This window comes from Caloenas nicobarica, chromosome 4 (assembly GCF_036013445.1).
Source record: "Caloenas nicobarica isolate bCalNic1 chromosome 4, bCalNic1.hap1, whole genome shotgun sequence".
Lineage (NCBI taxonomy): Eukaryota > Metazoa > Chordata > Aves > Columbiformes > Columbidae > Caloenas > Caloenas nicobarica.
This window is the reverse complement of record NC_088248.1, coordinates 77,506,648-77,525,010: the sequence shown is the minus strand read 5'-3', so window position 1 is coordinate 77,525,010 and position 18,363 is coordinate 77,506,648. Positions and strand designations below refer to the sequence as shown.

Sequence of the window (18,363 nt, the reverse complement as noted above, 5' to 3'; positions counted from 1 at the left end):
TTAATCAGTAGGCTTTGCGAACTGAAGAATTCTCTTCATGTGAAGTGGTGAGGGAAGTCTGTGATGTGACTGCTGCAGCGTAGAAAAAGGATTTTAATTGAAGTGGCTGACAGGTATAGGAGTTCTTAAACGATTTGGAGAGGGATTGCTCACCATAGGCTAGAGAAGATCATTTAAAAGGGGAGAATGAAGAACAACATGCACAGTTGGGTTGTTTAGTCTTTTGTTCATTGTGTGCATCTTGAATGCTGTCATTACTCATCCATTTTAAATTCTAGAACACCCACTTAATTAGCAATACTCAGCCTATCTAAATAAAATCAGTACCTTTTTTGTGTGGAATTAGTTTTATAATCACAATATGGGTCCCTTACCTCTCACTATTTATTTCCAGATTAATAAAATTGCCCTTTTCTACAGATGCATATTGTAAACCCAAATTTTCAGTAATAGGCCTTAATTAAATTATCAAATAGCTACTGGAATGCTTTGCATTCGAAGTTATTGTCACGTACACTTCAGTGTTGCTTCTCTTAATGACTTGATTAGTATGAACAATAGGAACTAGGGGAATGCAATAGGAATTGAATATATGGATACAGGCTACAATTAGTATCGTTAGTTCGAATACAAAGCCCAAACAAATTTATTTTGTGCAAGAAATTAATTTGGAAGAGTAGTTTCTGCCTGGTTGAGTCCTAGTTTCCTAGGTGTGGTTTACACATCATTGTTAATAAACAAGCTACAGCTTTTTTTAAACTTGGACAAAAATATACTTGCCGTTCCAAGTAATTTGTTTGCCGGTGCTGACCTGTAGAGGAAGCTACGTTATGTTTTTATTTCGGTGACACTGGTTGAAGGATTTAAGATGGCATGTGGTACTGAAATTCTGGAAATTATTGTCCTTTCAAAAGCGAAAATTTGTGACATTGCTGTGTAGAGTTGAGGTTTTCGTAACTGTGCTTGAAAAATGCAGAGATAATATGTTTTATATAAGAATCACATTCAGCTGAGGTGCCATAAACATTCAAGAGTGAGTTCACCCTTCCTAAGTTCCAATATGGACCAGCATTTTGTAATAAATTGAAAAAAAAAATCACATCCTTTAATGCATAAGAAAAATGAAACAGAATTCAAGTGTCAATTTAGCTAATCTAGTAGGTAATAGTCACATTTAAAGAAAACAATCTCAAATGTTGGATTTTACATGTTTCTTTTACACAGGTCTGTGTTCTGGGCTTTTCTCTAAGCTTGAGTCTGATCTCTTCTCTTAGAATGTAATTAATGTCTTCATGAAAAATTCCGTGGCATGGTTTCTGTTGTGCTAAAGGTTACAAATGGTGCGCTCAGTCCGTCGAGGTAGATCTGTGCTGCTGAATGGAAATTTCCAAATGAATATTAGACCAATTTATCAGGAAAAGAAGCCAGTTGTCGCTGGAGGACTTCATAACCGCAGGCGCATATCCAACAGTATGATAAATATTCATATTCTGGGAATTCATTGCTTCTTTTTCACTGACACTCTCCTTTTTTCCATCTGTTACCTTTTACTTCTGCCCTTCGTGGGTCTCTTGCCCAAATTATGGCCGTTGTAATTCTCATGGCAGCCAGATACCACCAGACAGATACATAATTCACCGTACAGGAGGAGGTGATGAGGAGCTTGGCTTGTCCTCACTGCCATGTTCTTCAGACCCCACCATTTGCTGATTTAGTCCCTAAAGAATACCTCCCAGGCTGGCTTGGCTTTTTAAAAAATTATTATTAGTGACTTAATTTGGAACTTGATACAAGGAAGAGTATGAGGCCAGGGAGGGATATTACTACAAGTCCTTCTGGTTGAGTCTTCATATTAAATTGTTGCATTAATAATATTACCTGATATTCTCCAGTTCGAGTCTCTAGGGTTTTTTTAACTACTTTCCTGGAAGATTTTTGTTTAGACTGCACCTTGGTGTTCCAGAAATGTCTATTTTCACCATTACAGACCATTGCATTTGAACCTGGCTGGCTCTCTTTTCTGGGGAAAGCTGTTGCGGTCGCTGTGACCTCAGCCATGGGATGGTACAGAAGAGAAATCTCATTCTGACTTCAGAACAGCTTCCTGTTACCTCGTGGGGAAAAGAAAATGGTTACAGCTGCTTTTCTAGGCTGCAGTGCAATTTAACTTCAATTCATGGCCTCAAAGTATGTCAGTATTGCTAAATTATAATATAGAAATCAACCTCGATTTGCTTTAAGATACCTGTGTGAGATGGCGTTTAAAGTTTAGTTTACAACCTTTATATAAGCAAAAACCTTCTGTTTTTGATAAAGTAATAAATGTATTAAAATTACTATTAATTACTACTAAAATACCCAACGACTATTTTAAAAATTACTATTAAAAACCCGACGACCAGACAGAACAAATGTGAGAACCTGACTTTCATCAAGGTGATGAGTCGTTTTGGTATTGTCTGATTTACTGAGAGCTGCGTGTACATGGGTTGGAAATGAGAAATAAATTTCTGGCCCTCAGAAATGATTGGCTAACGTGCAGAGAATCGTGCTCACTGTTTTTTGGGGGATTGATAGTGGCAAATGAACCTGCCCCTTTGAGTTAAGTTTTGGGACTCTCAATGGAATTTAGGTCATTTTCAAAGTACATTGAAGTAGTCGCAAAACTGTTTGCCTTGGGGGTGGCTTGTGTATTTTATATATTTCATTGTCTGTGTTGAAATTCTGTTTTAAAAATGGGCGTTCTTTCTTGTAGCCTATTGCAACAACTCCCCCGCATCGTGGTTGGAAGGAGGATTCCTTGAGCCGCAGCAGCAGCGACACCCAGACATCGGTGACCAGTGGGATCTCCCTGGGAGAAGCAATACGTCAGAAAACTGCCCTCAATTCGGTATTTGTACTGTGCTTTGTTTTGCTTGTGGTTCACGGTTCATTATATGATTGAAAATAATACCAAGTGCTTTTTCTGTATAATTCAGACCAGCATCCTTGCCCTGTGAAGGTCTGTGCTTTTGTATCTTGGAAGTGCAGAAAAACAGGAGTTTTGCGAACTCTGACAAGTTGTCTAGTCTGGATCCAACTGCTACAAACCTTTTTGACATATCATTCAAAACTGAATCCCCAGTAGTTCGTTATTTTTAATTCTTTTTTTTTCTCCCCCTCCTTCTGTTTTCTGGTTATAAGCCAACTATATTTTCTAGTGTAATATTTTCTTCTTTGCAACGGTGTCTTTGATCTGTATACAGTTTGAATTTGCTATAATCTTGGTCCTGCTCCTGCCTCTTAAATTGTTGGATCTGTCTGCCTTAAAATAGTGGATTTCCATGTTAGCACAGAGTCGTGCTCCAGTTCATGGGGAATCTGGCTACTTTTAGATCTTAGTTTTTATGACCCATTCCATATGTGATTAAGGAAAACTGTTCTCGCATTGTGATACAGTCATAGTAGTTATATCTGATGGATATGCTGCCAAATAATTAATTACTCTAAGAATTGCATAAGATCACAGGTGTTTTGGAAAGACTTAGTTGATCAGAAATTTTATTTCCAAATGATTATAAGAACATTGTGCAAAAATCTTAGTTCATATAGCAAAATTCTGATGTGAAAAGTAGCTTTTAATACCGTAGTGTTTCAAAAGGTAGAGAGCTTGCAGTTATTAAGTGGGGGTAGTATCATCCTTCTGCCAATTCATTGGGACATTCTTGCTTATATTACTGTATATGTAATTATGAGTTATGTATGGTGGTGGTAATGATTTGCCGTATAAATGATTGATATTCTTAATTCTCTGAACTGAAGACTGGTCTGTGCCTTTTGTATAATTAAAATTTCTGTTTAATTACTTCCACAGTAATCCCAATGCACATTCTGTAGTGAATTACTTGAAGATGCTCCTTTCCATTTGAACATGAACTAAAAGTCTTTTTCTTAAAACATACCAAACAGTTACGTAGCATTCAAAGGCATTATCTGTGTGAACTCAGAATTTCTGTAACTAGAAACTTTCTTTAAAGACAAATCAGAAACCGTTCTGCTTGTTACTCCCCAGTTGTACAATGCAAACCATCTTTACTACAGTGTCAGGAGTGCTGTTGGCCCAGCATCCTACTGAAGCATTTGTCCTTATCAAGATCTTTCTTTCTGAGTGAGAGATTCAATTCTTATTTGTATAAGAAATACAATTTAGAGGCAATAATTCCACTGTTTCACTACTTAGTCCTGATTTCCTTTGGAAATATGTCTTGTGAAACTTTCTCGATGCTTGAACACTTGTCTCCTCGCTTGTTCTCAGGGAATCGAGTCATGGTATCAGCTGCCCGCAGAAGTGGACGCCAGCCGTTCAACTGCTGCCTCGGAGACCAGGCTTGGCCTGACTTGTGACAGAAACGACCTGACGGAGTTCCCCACGCTGGAGGAAGGAGCGTTGCCTTCAGCAGAAGCATCAAGAAGGCAGTTTCCTGGAGATCCAGCACATGGTTTACTGCTGGGTATGTTCAAAGTTGCCCTTTGTTTAACTGCTGAACAATTAGCATTTTAGTTTTCCTTTTGAATCAATCCCTAACCTGGATTTGACTTCTTTTAGTGAAAACTGGTGTTTACAAAATACATCCTGTGTGATTTTATTGTCAAAGCCCATCTTCAAAATGAAATAGAGGTTTTGTGTATCTTCCCTGGAACTTTTTAACAGGTTGAACTGATTATCCTTGGTCTCAGGTAAAACTGTAGAATTGTTTTCCTTTAGAATTGATAGTGAACCTGAGTAAAGTTAGAAATCTTTGGGGTTCTCTCTAGGTGAGGCAATAGTTTTCTGTGTCCTCAAAATCTGTATTAATTTGTTAGTAAAAAATCTTCATTAATTTCAAAATACTAAAGCAGATATAATTGTATTTATAATGTGAAAAACTGATAAGTGTGTGTATAGTTGCACCTGTTTTTCATATATTCGAACTACTATATACTGTTTCTATGTTTCATTGTGTCTTACACTATTTCTTTATAGACAAAGTAAACTCCAAATACTGTTCTTAAAGGTTTTCAGTAGCCCTTCACAAACTTGTCTTTAAAGTGTTGCTGCTCTTTAATTTTGTATTCCTTTTCAGATAAGGGGAAAAACTGAGGAATTATAGCCATAAGCACTGCACCACTGCAAGATTTAACCCAAACTATCCTTGGTTATGCAGGAAGTTAGCATAACAAAGATGACATCGAAGGGGAAGGTGATAATTATTTACAAAATGTCTGAGTACGTTGATATTTACCCACTTTCACTGTTGTATTTACAAGCACCAACTCTTTTTTGTTTTTGTTTTTTTTTTTTCCCCAAGTGGTCTCACTTGCCAGTAACGCAGCGGCCCATGTATAGTAGCTGTGAGGTGCTGGGACGCTGCTTTGCTGTGCTCTGCTGTGCTGTTGGGCTAACAAAAAAGGAGCTGTGTGCAAGAAATACAGCAACCTTGTCATCCTCCTGTTGTCACAGTACAGGAGCATCTAACGATCCAAGGCTGGAACAGCTCTGCTGGGAGGACAGGCTGAGAGAGTTGGGGTGTTCAGCTGGAGAAGAGAAGCTCCGGGGAGACCTTAGTGCGGCCTTTCAGTGCTTAAAAGGGGCCGATAAGAAAGATGGGGACAAGCTTTTGAGCAGGGCCTGTTGTGATAGGACAAGGGGTGATGGTTTTAAACTAAAGGAGGGAGATTCAGGCTGGACATGAGGAAGGAATTGTTGGCCCTGAGGGTGGTGAGAGCCTGGCCCAGGTTGGCCAGAGAGGTGGTGGCTGAACCATCCCTGGAGACATCCCAGGCCAGGCTGGACGGGGCTCTGAGCAACCTGAGCTGGTGCAGATGTCCCTGCTCATGGCAGGGGGGGCACTGGGGGAGCTGGGAAGGTCCCTTCCAACCCGAATTGTTTTGCAATTCTGTGACATGCTGAGGAGTCCTCAGTTCTGGTGCTTAAATGTAATAATGAAGTAAGAATGTGTCTATAAACTTATCTTTGTTACAAGTCCTTACATTTCTTTCTGGGTTTGGTCAATATCCATGTTGGAATGTACCACATTAATGTGGATATCGATTCTCTCGATTATGTTACTCATCTGGGCCTCAGAATCCCTCCTTAATTGGTGTGCTGTCATTAGCATTGTCAGTCATAGCGCTGAGATGTGAAAACCTCTGTGCAGTGTATTGGTACATTACAAGCTTTTGCCAAGAAGGGCTGGACCAGATGATCCTTGTGGTCCTTTCCAACCTGGTATTCTATGATTCTAAGTGTTATAATTAACAGTACAATTTGAAATACAAAAAAACCCCAACAAACCACTTTGGGGTGTAGCTATGAGCATCCTTTAAGAATAATACAGCAGTGGTGCGTAGTTAGAATTTCTAACTCCATTTTTCGTAACACACTTTTAGCTCATCACCGTTAGTGATGCAAAGTGACTGATGGATTATTTTCGGTAATGCTAGGGGGGTTTGTGCATCTATTATTTGGCCGTCATCTCTAGTTTTGACATAAAGTATCCTGGGTTTTATTTCTTCTACTGACATGGTTGTATTCTCTTCCATGCCTGGAATTGACACCAATCTAGACACTGGTGTTTCGATTTTTCTCTCCGTCTCCCCTCCCTCAGTGACCGTTCAGATTATTTATATTTTTGTGGTGATAAACCCCTACTTACACTGTTTAATATTCTATTAGTAGTTCTTACTGCTACCACTCGCGTTTGGGTGCAATTTATATTACTGCCAAATAATATTTTTCAGTTCTAACACCTTTGCTTTAGCAAAGTTAAGCATTTCTCTTTCTTCCTTTTACATCTAATTGTAACCGTTTAGTTAAAGGTTGGTTTGAGATTCACCTCAATCTGTTCTTGTTTACGTTCATTTTCATCCGTGTAGGGTCAGAGTGTTCTGGTGAATTCTGGTGGTATAATTTGTAGTCCACTGGTAGTAGTACATCTTTGAAAAAGAAAATTTCTCTTTATAATGCAGTATTATTCTCTGCATCTTGAGACACAAACCATATTTGTAGTAATTTCTAAGAATCCTCAAAATGATGGAGACGGAGACGCTCACTTTTTTCACTCATTGCTGTTAATCATTGAGAACACATCTTCCCCAACAAGATAAACTTGTTTTCTTGGAAATAAACCCAACTTTTATCAGCTCCATTTTTCTTTATTACCTTTGCTTGCTCATATTTTCCTCTTGTTTTTTAATTTCAAGCTTCAGCTGTGGAAATCATTCTGTGAAGAATTATCTTTCCCTTTTTGTTCGTGCACATTTAATGAAATCAAAACCAGCAAAAGCAGCACTAAGCAATGTATAGTTAACAATACTCATACGGTTGAAGTGTTTTACTTTCTCTTCTATGCTATCTGTGGAAGACAAAATTAGCCAAGATTATTATCGATGGCTCTTTTACTTACCCAAGCTCAAACATTTTCCTTGCCTGTCTTACTTCGGTTGCGTTATTTCTATTTATTGCATTTCTTCTTCCTTACACAACCAAGTTCTTGTGCTCAACAACTGTTCCCAGACCCACAGACATGACTGTTACCCATCGGTTCCACTCTTAAACTCGCAGTTGTTGCATTTAGGCATAGATTTCCTTTTTTTCAACTCTTAAATGCCAGTTGTAACATCAAATTCAACCGCTGTATGTTACCTTTTGGCTTTCAAGGTCAGCTCTGTCTCAATTCTAATTGAATTGTTAATTTTTCCTGTGCAAACCTTTGTGCGTGCACACTGTAATTTACTGTTCTGTCGTCTGTTAACTTCTTACCTGCTGCTAACGCTTGTTTTTCTTTCTTCTTTACTTTTACGACACTCCACCTTGACTCCTTTTATGCATATACTTGCATACGCTTCCTTGGAAACGCATAACTTAACAATGCTGTTGCTAAGCCCAAAGTGTGTCTTTTTGTATTAATATCCCTTAGAGGATCACTCTGCAAAATCAAGTGTTACCCAGCCCCTTCGGTTATTATCCTTGTGACTCACTTTTCCAGCATGCAACTGAAATTGCTGAATAAAGGTGCTTCTAAAGCTGCTTTGACTACACCGTTGGGCGAAGTTTTTTCAGAAACAAACAAAATTATTATAGGCAAATAACATGATTGCTTATGATATTTTAAAATAAACCTGTGTTGCTTCCAGTTAACTGCAAGTTCCGTCGCAGTTTGCCATTCCTGTACCTGTTTGTGTGATATTACCCTGTATGTAGGTTGTTTTTTGTGTGTTTTGTTTGTTCTGAAGTTAAACAATTGTGTAAGGCGATGGAGTTGAAATTGCCTTGAAAGTAGCCTGAGAAACATTCATGGCAACTCCTGAGGGTTTTAGGAGTTTGGCTGTTATTACAATGTGCAGCTCTTGCTCATTTTTATCAGTTTTTTTAGTTAATGCTTCTCTTGTAAATGGTTCTCTGTTAACTTTATGGTGGTGCATGTACATGGATTTCTGTGGAAAAAAAATAAGACAGAAGCTGACTTTTGTCTGTAAAGGCAGAAGCTGGGATGAGGGTAGTCTTGGGAGAGGTAATACATCTGCTGAAGGAACTTTTAAAATCCTGTGTGATACAAAAACATTAAAGGAAAGACCAGCACTTTTTTTTGTTCCTTAGAAAGTTCAGGTAATTTATTGGAAATCCCAAATATTTGCCCATACAGAGTTAATAAGTTGTTTTTAGTCTACACTGAACACTAAGCCTAGTCCCTCGCGAAGCTTTTAAAAATTTTTTTAGATGTGTTAGGAAGACGAAGTGAGATTCTATCCTAGCGTAACACAGGCAGACAAGCTTGGGGTGACTGAATGAATTACTGGCTGCTGTGGATTTGGAGCTGCTTCCGAGATATTTTTGAAGAGATTTTTCTCTTTTATAAAATAAAAAGCACTCTTGGTTATCCGTCTCATGTGTGGATCTACAGCCAGCTCGGTGATTAAAAGCCACGTGTGCGTCACAGTGAGTTGCTGTCTGGCTAGAGTTGGTTAATATTGATAAAACCCTCTTTTTTTTTTTCCGGTTTGTGGGAGATTCAGATTTAAGATGGGTATTAAAAGTTAGAAGGACATGGTACCTTAGGAATGCTTTGGTTTTGCCTGCATCCTCTGCATGGGATTGCTGTCTTTAGTGTGCTTTATAGCATTTTTGTCCACATTATTGGGGTTTGCAGAACTGGAATCCTCTTGATCACGAAAAATTTCCTGATATTTATCAACGTTTGCTTTTAAATGCAACTGGAATTAAAGAGAAAGTATAAGGCTTTTTAGATGTAAGATGTAAGAATTCTGGATAGTGCTGGTATTTTTTTGTTACTCTCTAGTGATTGTGCCAGTAGCTGCAGCCTTTTTGTATGTACACTTAAATTTCAAGGTATAGGAGGAAAGGTGAGAGGGGAGGAAGAAACATAAGCTATAATTCTAATTTATTCCTTCTCGTCTTCAAAAAGTGTTTTGAATTTCATTTAGGGGGGGCGGAAATCACAATGACAGTTGTATCGACATTGCTCCTGCTACATTGTGGAACAGATTGCCAAAGCCAAGAAGGTTTTGTTTTTGTTTTGCCTTCCTTTTTTTTTTTTTTTTTTAAATCTTCCACAAATGCCAATTGGACTCTGGCATTCAGAATTGTCAGCAGCCTGTAAGATAAAGTAACATGCCCAGCTTTGCTTGTTCAGTGAATTCAACTGTGAGGAAGCTTTTGACCTTCAGAGCGACAGCAGGAAGAATTACTGTTTTGACACAAGATGCTCCAAGAGTGTTGGACTGACGTCACTTGCTGCTTTCAGCATCGAGCACCTGCTTTTCTGCCTGCAAAACCCAGGTTCTATCTGAGCGTAATGAGCTCCTAAATCATTGTAAGCATCCAAAATACGATAACGATGATCTTTCTGCCTCCTGAAGAAAAGAAGTTACTGAAAGCGTTAGTGCTGTAAGGTTAGAAAACGTTCAGAAAAGCCCGAGGAGGCAGAATATGTGACGTGGCTGGGGTTATATTTTATATAGGTGAAAAATCAAGTCTTGTAGCCCTAGTTAAATGTCTTTTATTGAACTCCATAAGGGTGTTTTTACAGGTCACCTCTGCAGGGGCCAAGCTGGAAAACAGGGTTTCCCCCAAGGTTGTGACTGCAGTGAAGCTCGACTTATTCTCTTTCCTCCTTTTTTTCCTGTTCCCTTTTTTCCTCACTCTTTCCTGGCCTTGTCACTCTTCTGTTGCTTCAGGTCAGTGATCTCCACCACAGTTCCTGTGACTGGAAACCCCTGGGGAAGGTTGGTACTGTCAGCCCAAGGCAGATTTCTGCTGCACAGCAAAACCAGCACATTCCGCAGAGAAACCAGAGGAGCAGGATGTTAGTCTGAAGTTTTACAATATATTTATTCAGCCAAACACTGGTACCTCTTATTAAGGGCTCCATGTAAGGGGTTGAGGAGAGACAAAGAGAGAATTGAAGCAAAACTCATGCTGTTAAGTAAGTGTCGAAGCCATTAATGATCTGTCTAAATGGCCTTGCACGTTTTGTAGAGAGCCAGCTGTGATGTGTCGCATCCATGAACTCAGAAGTGTTGTCTTTGTTTCTAGGTTTGCACAGCTTCACTGTTTTACGTTGCATTCTTGTTATGTATTATCTCAGCTAAAGTGCTCTTAATGGCCAAATTTCTGGTCTTACATATGTACATACAAATGTAATCAAGTCACCCTTAATCTTTTTGTCGATTATAGGGAACAGATTTAGTTCTAGGAGGCTCTCGTGATGAGGCACCAATCTTTTAGCTGTTTTCTCTGATCCTCCTGTGATTTCTGTACGAATATGGAGTTCTGGTCATCAGAACCTGCAAACACCATTTCAGTGGTAGTTTCAGTAAAAGGTTGGAAAGAATACTCCTTAATACTACTTATTTACTTTTCTTATTTTATATATATGACAAATCTGTGTGCCGTTTTGGATACAGTATTGCGCTGGCCTCCTGTCGATGGATTGTCCATCGTGAGCCCAAGTCCTGGTCCGAGTTGTTGCTTTCTGAGTTAGTCCTTGGCTTTGTTAGGTTTGCTGGGCTGCTTTGTTCTCACCAACCTATGGCTGGCTTAAACCTTATTAGATATCCTGTGCTGAGATGGCAGGTGACCCAGCCTGCCCTGTACCGTGCAGTAATGTATTTATTATTTGGCAAATATCCATAAGAACTTGGGGATTTCTGAAGGGACCGACTGGATCCATCCCCGTACGGTGAGGAATTCCTGTTTATTAGTCTGCTTGGAGAATGCAAAATTATTTTTCGTCTGTTTGAGTGCTGGGTTGACTTTCTTAATACAAATGTTCGGCAGTACTTACATTTTTGTTGATATAAATCTCTAAAGCATTAATTTATCAGCTAAATGTTGTGACTTATGTTGTGTGTGTGTATACATGTGTGTGTACACGCACATTTATTTTATCAATACATGTGTAGATGCATTAAAATTGGCAAGATCTATTTTCGACAGCATTTGACAGCTTTTTTTTTCAATTATTTTTGCTTCCCACCCTCAGTCTTTTTTGTTTCTTCATTTACAAAGACAGCACACCCAGTCTTTATTGTGTGGAAAAGCTTTTTCTTTAATCACTCCTGATTTCCAGTTTAGCTGGAAAACACATTTTCATTCAAAGTGAAGAAGTTGAGCTGAAAATCAGGAAACCTTGTTCTCCTCTTCTATTGTATGAATAAAAGTGAGATGCCAGTTCTGAAAACATGAAGCGTATCGTGATGTGAGATGAGGAGTCTAATTCAATAACTGCAATTACTGTTGCCTTTATTTACTAATATAATTTTAAATATAAAGCAAGTTTTGAGAGGAAAAAAGTCCATTGAACACATCTAAGCTTGCTTAATGTTTCTTAAAATATATGTTTTTGTGTCTTTAATAAAATTCTGTATCCAAGCCAACTATGGTAAATGTACTCGGTATTTTCAAGTATAATAAAAATTGTTTGAGTAAATGTACGCTAAACAGAATAAACGCATTGTAAATATTGTCTACTCCTAGTTAGTGGTTGGGAATAAGGAATAAGATTTATTTGGTTCTAAGTCAGTATCAGCCACTGAAAACAAACTTCTTTGTTTTCTGTGAAATACATTTAAAATAAATTCTAAGGAGATTACAGTGAATTAGATCAGTCTCCTGTTCAATGATTTTAAATCATGATTCAAATTGTGATTAAAATCACATCAGTCTAGTACCTTAGGCCACGATCTTGTTGTGCCCTATAACATAGAGAACCCTGAGCTGCTGTTACATTATAAATGAGCCACCTCCGACCTTACTCCTTATTTTCTTGGCTCCCGTTCCCTCTGTGCTGATGCCGCCAGTTGCGAGTTTTCTCCTGTACTTTTTTTTACCCTTCTGTGTGTGTTATAATGATATTTTCATCCAGCTTTGCACAGGTACTGGCTGCTAGAAGAACAAAGACTCTCTGCTTAAATTGCTGTAGCATGTTTGTGCCATCTGTACTACAGATGCTAAAATATAAATTTGGCTGGATCTAGGGGATACGAGGCTGGCCATGTGGTGGACACAGCTGCTGAGGTAGAAGGGAAGCTTCAAAACTGTATAGCAATCATATTATTATTATTTTTTTCTAGCTGCTGATGGGTTGGGAGTAGGGGAGCATCCAAATTTTGAGCCAGCTTTGCTGTGTGATGTAGAATTATTTTTATCCATACCATTATCCACTCACTGCATAGGGTTCTAAAGTAATTAAAAAAAAAAAGTTAATTGGAAATATTACATTAAAAATTAATCAGAAAGGTCGTCTTATAGATGGATATCACTCATCAGGTGATGTAATACAGGCTGTAGGAAGCCTCAGGATAAAGATGACGTAATGTAAACTTAATTCCTTATGCGTAATGGTCATCGCATCTGATGTGATTATCGTTCTGTAAGTGATACAGAGTGGAGCTTGTCTGACATGGTTCAAAACTACTAAACCTAAATTAAATGAACATCAGTTCGTTTAATATGGTTCCGAAAGTCATAGTCTTGGCAACAAATAGCTTTTTTGCTTTAAAAAGAAAATCTTGCTTGTCAAAGTATTGGAAGTAATTTTTTTTCATCCATCAAAACATGTATGTAGTCTTTTATACTGATAAGATAGAGCTTATAGTTGTTTTTATTCTTGCGGTATAAAACATTTCTGTTGGGTTTTGTAAGCAGTCAACTGAAAAAGTGCTCAAAGAACAAAGAAATATATGATATAAATTAAATTTACTGCTAAAGCAGTAGACAGTGGTACTGGTATAATTGTAATGACTACGTTTTATTATTACTTGTATCTTGACACTGTAAACAAAAAATCTCTACAGCCTCTGCTATAATAAAAAATTATGGCAAAATGGAGACTGAGAAAAGAATCAGACTGCATGGAAATCACGAGGGAAGGTGCTGAGTAGTGAGTGGAAAAGGACAGAAATGTGCACAAAAAGAGGTTTAAGAGGGTGAGTTGGAGCTGTCAGTGTCATGGGGCGTTTCGAGATTGACGAGAAGAAACTCAAATGTGATCTGTGGTAAGAAAAATGGATTTAATCCATGAGGGAACATGCTTCAGCAGAGGATTTAAATGATGGGATTACGTCATTTTCACTGCGCTTGGCATGTTTTGAATTTTGAAGGCTGTATTAGTTGGCAGGGTAGTTTAAAGAGAGATTGCCTGGCCGGCTTTTATGACTCTGATATTGTTGTTTTTAACAGATATCCAGGACAGTCAATTCTCTCCCTGTTTTCCACTGCTGATGTATCCAGCACAAGGCCCAAGATTTTCAGATGAGACGCTTCTCCAGCGATCAGAAATGGATTTTATTCCCTTAAGGTAGGATAAAATCACCTTGTGTCATGGCAGAACGGAAACCTTTTTTCCTGAGTGGCCATGAATTGTCCTGCATTGGATAATTAAATAATTACAGTTTTATGGTCACAGAAATAAGACAAAGTTGTGGTTTACTCTGTTTGTCTCGTATATTTGCCCTCAGAAGAGTTTGAACAAGGGAGAACCAGAACAAGCCTCTTCTGAACTTGTCCTCCTTCATGTACCTGAAGAAAATGGGACAGTTAGGAACTCCACCCTCTGAGACATCTTTTTAGCTTTCTTAGACTCTGAGATAAGCTTCACCAAATTTTGGGGACACAAATCAGATACAACTTGTATTTACAGTAGTAAATACGCGCATACATGTACATGGAATAATATTACTCCAGCATAGTCAAACCACAATATATGTTCTCTATAATCTAAAATAAATATTTTTAGATGAAGTATGAATACACAAAGAAATAGCTATTTCAGTAAAAGTCTTTGTCTGAGCCTTCATTTCAAGGTGTGACGAATGATTCCTTTTGTGCAAAGAAGGCAAGAAATCTTCTGCCTTTTACTAAAAAGAGATAAAATAGATATTTACAGTGTCACTGGTGTTTGGGTTTCCTTGTCCTTTTGGTGTGTGACAGGAGACAGATTTGTTTCCTAATTTAATACACTGTGACTTCACTTTGTGCATCAGAACTTAGTTCCACCAGAACTGGTGATCTGCATCCATGGAGTGATATTAATTGGGGTTTGATCATCATTTTTATGTAAAATAACTATTAATTCAAAATTCACGATAAAAATATTAGAAGTTTATAGGAATTTGTCGCTTGTGTTCCTCTGAGACCTGGCTTATTTTATATCCTCTAAAGAAATAATTGATATAATGAAACTGAAATAGGTGATTTAGATTTAAAAAAAAATTACATGCAAATTTATGTATGTGTGTAAGTAACTCCTATATTTTATTTACTAACATCCTGTTAGTAAAAAATACTTCAGTCCTAAGTAGTATGAAAAATATTGACATACTAAGTAGAAACTAATATTATTTTCAAACCTTTATAGGGCATTAGGACTTTTTAATATTGTTTGGACTTTGTTCACATCTTAGCCTGTTTAGGGGATGTATTTATGTTCACGTTGATAAACCCCAGTTATTTGTTTGAGTGAAGTTTTTCCTCTTCTATTAAAGCAGAGAATATGGGTGTTGAAATGGAAAAATATTCAGAAACGCTCTTTTTCTTGCCCCGACAGAGGATTCCCGGATGTCTCTGGGGTGTCCGAGGAGCGTCTCGAGCCCTCGTGTGTCCATGAAGCTGTGTCGCTGCCGGACGCAGAATCTCCTGCAGATGCTCCCGGTGACGGCTTCTCTTTGTCCCTTCCCTTCAGACACCTGGAACCTCGCGATGCTGCTTGTAGTGGGTGTTTGTCTCAAACCTCTTTTTCTGGGCAACTGGAGGCAAACGAAGGCTGGAAAAATGGTACTAATGAGAAGGCATTGGTTCCCCAAACGAGTGACAATTTAGCAAGCTCTGCTTCGAACGTGATGCTCACCAAGGCAAATAGACTGAATCAAACAGAAGCTTCTCTTGCAAAACAGCCCTGTAGTACGGCTGGAAAAGACGAATATTTCTCCTGTGACAGCAGTGTACCAGCTACTGGTTTTGAGCTTTTGGAGAAAGAAAAAAGGTTACTGAGACGCGATGAGTTCTCATCTTCAAAAAACTCCTCTTGTAAAACAGCACTGGCTGAGAATTCAGGAGAAAGTGAAAGAGAGATGCAAAAGGAAAAGGGAAAAATGGCTGAGGGGGAATCAGAAGAGTGCACGAGGCAGCTAGAGAAGCTGGAAGAAGAAAAGATTCCTGAGCTTGGTTTATCTGATGATTTGAGGAAAGACAATTATAAAAATTCGTATGCTCAAGGTGTTTTTTCTGCAAAGACTTCTGAAATAGCCAAAGTGTCGCAGGAACATGGTGTGGATTTCAATGGCTCTGAAAGCCTGAAGCTCACGGCCGTTCCCGAGGAGCTCCAGGGAGCTTTCCTAGATCGTCAGTGCAAAGAACTGCCTCCTGCAGTGAGATTTGAGACGGAGGAGGTTGTTCCTACTGTGACCAGCACCAGTGATCGTGCACCGAAAAAACTGGTTGTGACCGACGTGGAAGCTCCTTCTCCAAGTGGTGGGGATGCCCCAGTGGAGGTAGAACCTGCAGTAAGTAGGAGTGAATTAACTGTTTCGGATTTTTCCATAGAAAGGGGACATAAAGTTACAGGCATTTCCCCTTCCTTTAATCTTGTCGGTGATGGCTCATTCTCTGTACACTTTGCTCACCCAAGCTATCAGTCTACTCCAGGGATACTTCTAAAGAAAAACATTAAAGCGGAAGAACTTGGTGTCCTTGTGATGAAATCAGATATTCAGGCCTCTCCTTCATGCTTAAATGAAGAAACTTCAGGGAACTCATCTGCACCTGTAACTGTTGAGAAGCAACATTCGCTCCAATGCGCTCAGAAAGAAAACAAGGAACATTTTGAGTCCTTAAAACTGAAATATCCCCACACTGGAAGAATTCAGTCTCTCCCCTCGCTCAGTTTCATGGACAAGGTGGGGGCTTGGAACGTGAGCCAACCAGAGGAAACATCTGATGCGTTGACTTCATGTGACCCAGGTGGAGTTTCTCCTGGAAAGAAAGCCTACAGTGACATTGCCAGCTCTTCAAACCATATTTTGTCAACACAAAAAAGCAGTAGAGACCCCAGAGATCATCTTGCTGCATCCTCTAGAGAGACAGGTTCCCTGGGAAGTTTGCATTTTCATAATAAAAACTTACTGCTTGTCCACCCTCTTACTAGATCTCAGTCTGACAACGTGGTAAATGTTTCCAGCGGGAACATGTCCTTGGTCGAATTTATTGCACCAGCAAATTCAACAGAGGCAGTGCAGCCTCTGGCAGAAAAAAGTGATGCTTTAGGGGTGTTTGAACATAGTTTAGGCTTCATGACACAAAAGTTTATGGCTGAGATTGTTTCTGGATCTAGTGGTGAAGATGCAGAAAGTGATAGTACAGGACAAAGTTCAGACCCAAAAGTCGTTGTCTCCAGGGAGGTTGCTCAGCTCCTTAGAGAGGATGGAAACTCTCCAACTTTTGGCCAGAAGACTTGTGCTGCTCTTGAAAATCGGTCTCACAGTCCGAGTATTCCTTCTGGCCATGTCAACATGGACAATTTTGGTGATATTTCCCCAGACAGTTTGAATCTTCCGCTTAGTTCAGGGGAAGGTGGCCAGGGGAACTTGGGCTCCACAAGGTGCTCGTCGGTGGTTTCCAGACACTTTGTCACCAGCGTGAAAGATGAGAACTTCATCCCCCTTGGAGCAACTGCTTTGGAAACTCCAGAGAAAGAGGAGCTTAATATTGAAGAAAGGATCCCAGTAAGTTAGTTTCTAACAAAAAGTTGTAACAGAGTGAGTAGGACAGAAGTGCAGAAGATGTCACAGGAACGAGACACTAGTGTGTGCTTATAGTTTCTGATATTCAGTCATGTCGGGAACCTGTCATGCCATTGTTCATCTAGAAATTTTAGCAAATGCGATTTATATAAAAGCCAAAAAAAATAATCTTAAAGGACCCTCAATAACCAGTTCCAATTTAAACTCTGGTTTCAGAGTTATCACTTTTTTTCGCCACTGTTTTTTTTATAAGACTCGGGTAGGGACTTCATCGCTACAGGCTAAATGAAATGGTTTTACCCTGGTCTGTGCTACTGCTGGATTTCATCCATGATATTAGTTCAGCTTATCTTAAATATAGAGGTGTAAAAAATAACTTTTAGGTAATATGTAACGTAGGCAAAGAAAGGGTTGGATATGGGAAAGTGTTTTTTTGTTTGTTTTTTTCCAGATATAGATGATAAAATCATGGTAACAGAATGCAAGAGGAATGTAAGGATTGGTGACTGACAGTGGTGGAACATAAAAGGCACAAGAACATAGTGATAAGAAGTTAAATCTGTTTGATAAAACACTTGTAAATAAATTGATTATAGCTCTTTTAGCAGAGCATTGATAAACCATTTGTCATCTTCCAGATTCTTTCAAAAGATCAGGTTATAATTATCTAAACACGAGGCTGAGACTCAAGTGCTGAGTAAGGAAACGCCAGGCTGCAGAGAGAGGGATGAACTTCACACACCCACGGGGCTGCAATAATAGCAAAACCAACACAAAACTCCTTGGCAAATCAAATTGCCTTTTTTTTTTTTTTTTCCTATAAATACTCATTTTGCTTGTTCGCTTTATTCCAGTATCTAAGGCATAAATTCTCGATTCTTTGTGTATTCCTCATAAAGGATGTTCGAAGTCTCTGCGTACCTTTCCCTCTTGATATTTTATTTGGCAAATGTAGATTTTTTTTTTTCCTCCCTTCCCTGTTTTAGGATAGTCAGTGAGAATGGAGGGCAGATTGTGGCAGCCATGTTAACTGGACTAACAGCTGTTTGAGTGTTAGGGAAAATTAAATGCAGATTTATGTTAATG

At 38.8% G+C, this 18,363-nt stretch overlaps 1 protein-coding gene across 4 annotated transcripts in view; it reads left to right on the top strand.

The window, feature by feature from the left end:
• The window catches only part of ALMS1 (ALMS1 centrosome and basal body associated protein), a 69,841-nt gene that overhangs the window by 10,721 nt on the left and 40,757 nt on the right, over positions 1-18,363 (top strand). For 2 of the 4 annotated variants that reach the window (XM_065634145.1, XM_065634144.1), the window contains exons 2-5: positions 2,756-2,890; positions 4,295-4,490; positions 13,721-13,838; positions 15,087-17,259. In XM_065634145.1, the coding sequence (XP_065490217.1) occupies positions 2,756-2,890; positions 4,295-4,490; positions 13,721-13,838; positions 15,087-17,259 (2,622 nt within the window). Of the gene's footprint in view, positions 1-2,755; positions 2,891-4,294; positions 4,491-5,074; positions 5,220-13,720; positions 13,839-15,086; positions 17,260-18,363 lie in introns of those variants that run through there. The other 2 variants (XM_065634147.1, XM_065634146.1) reach the window with 2 other exon arrangements.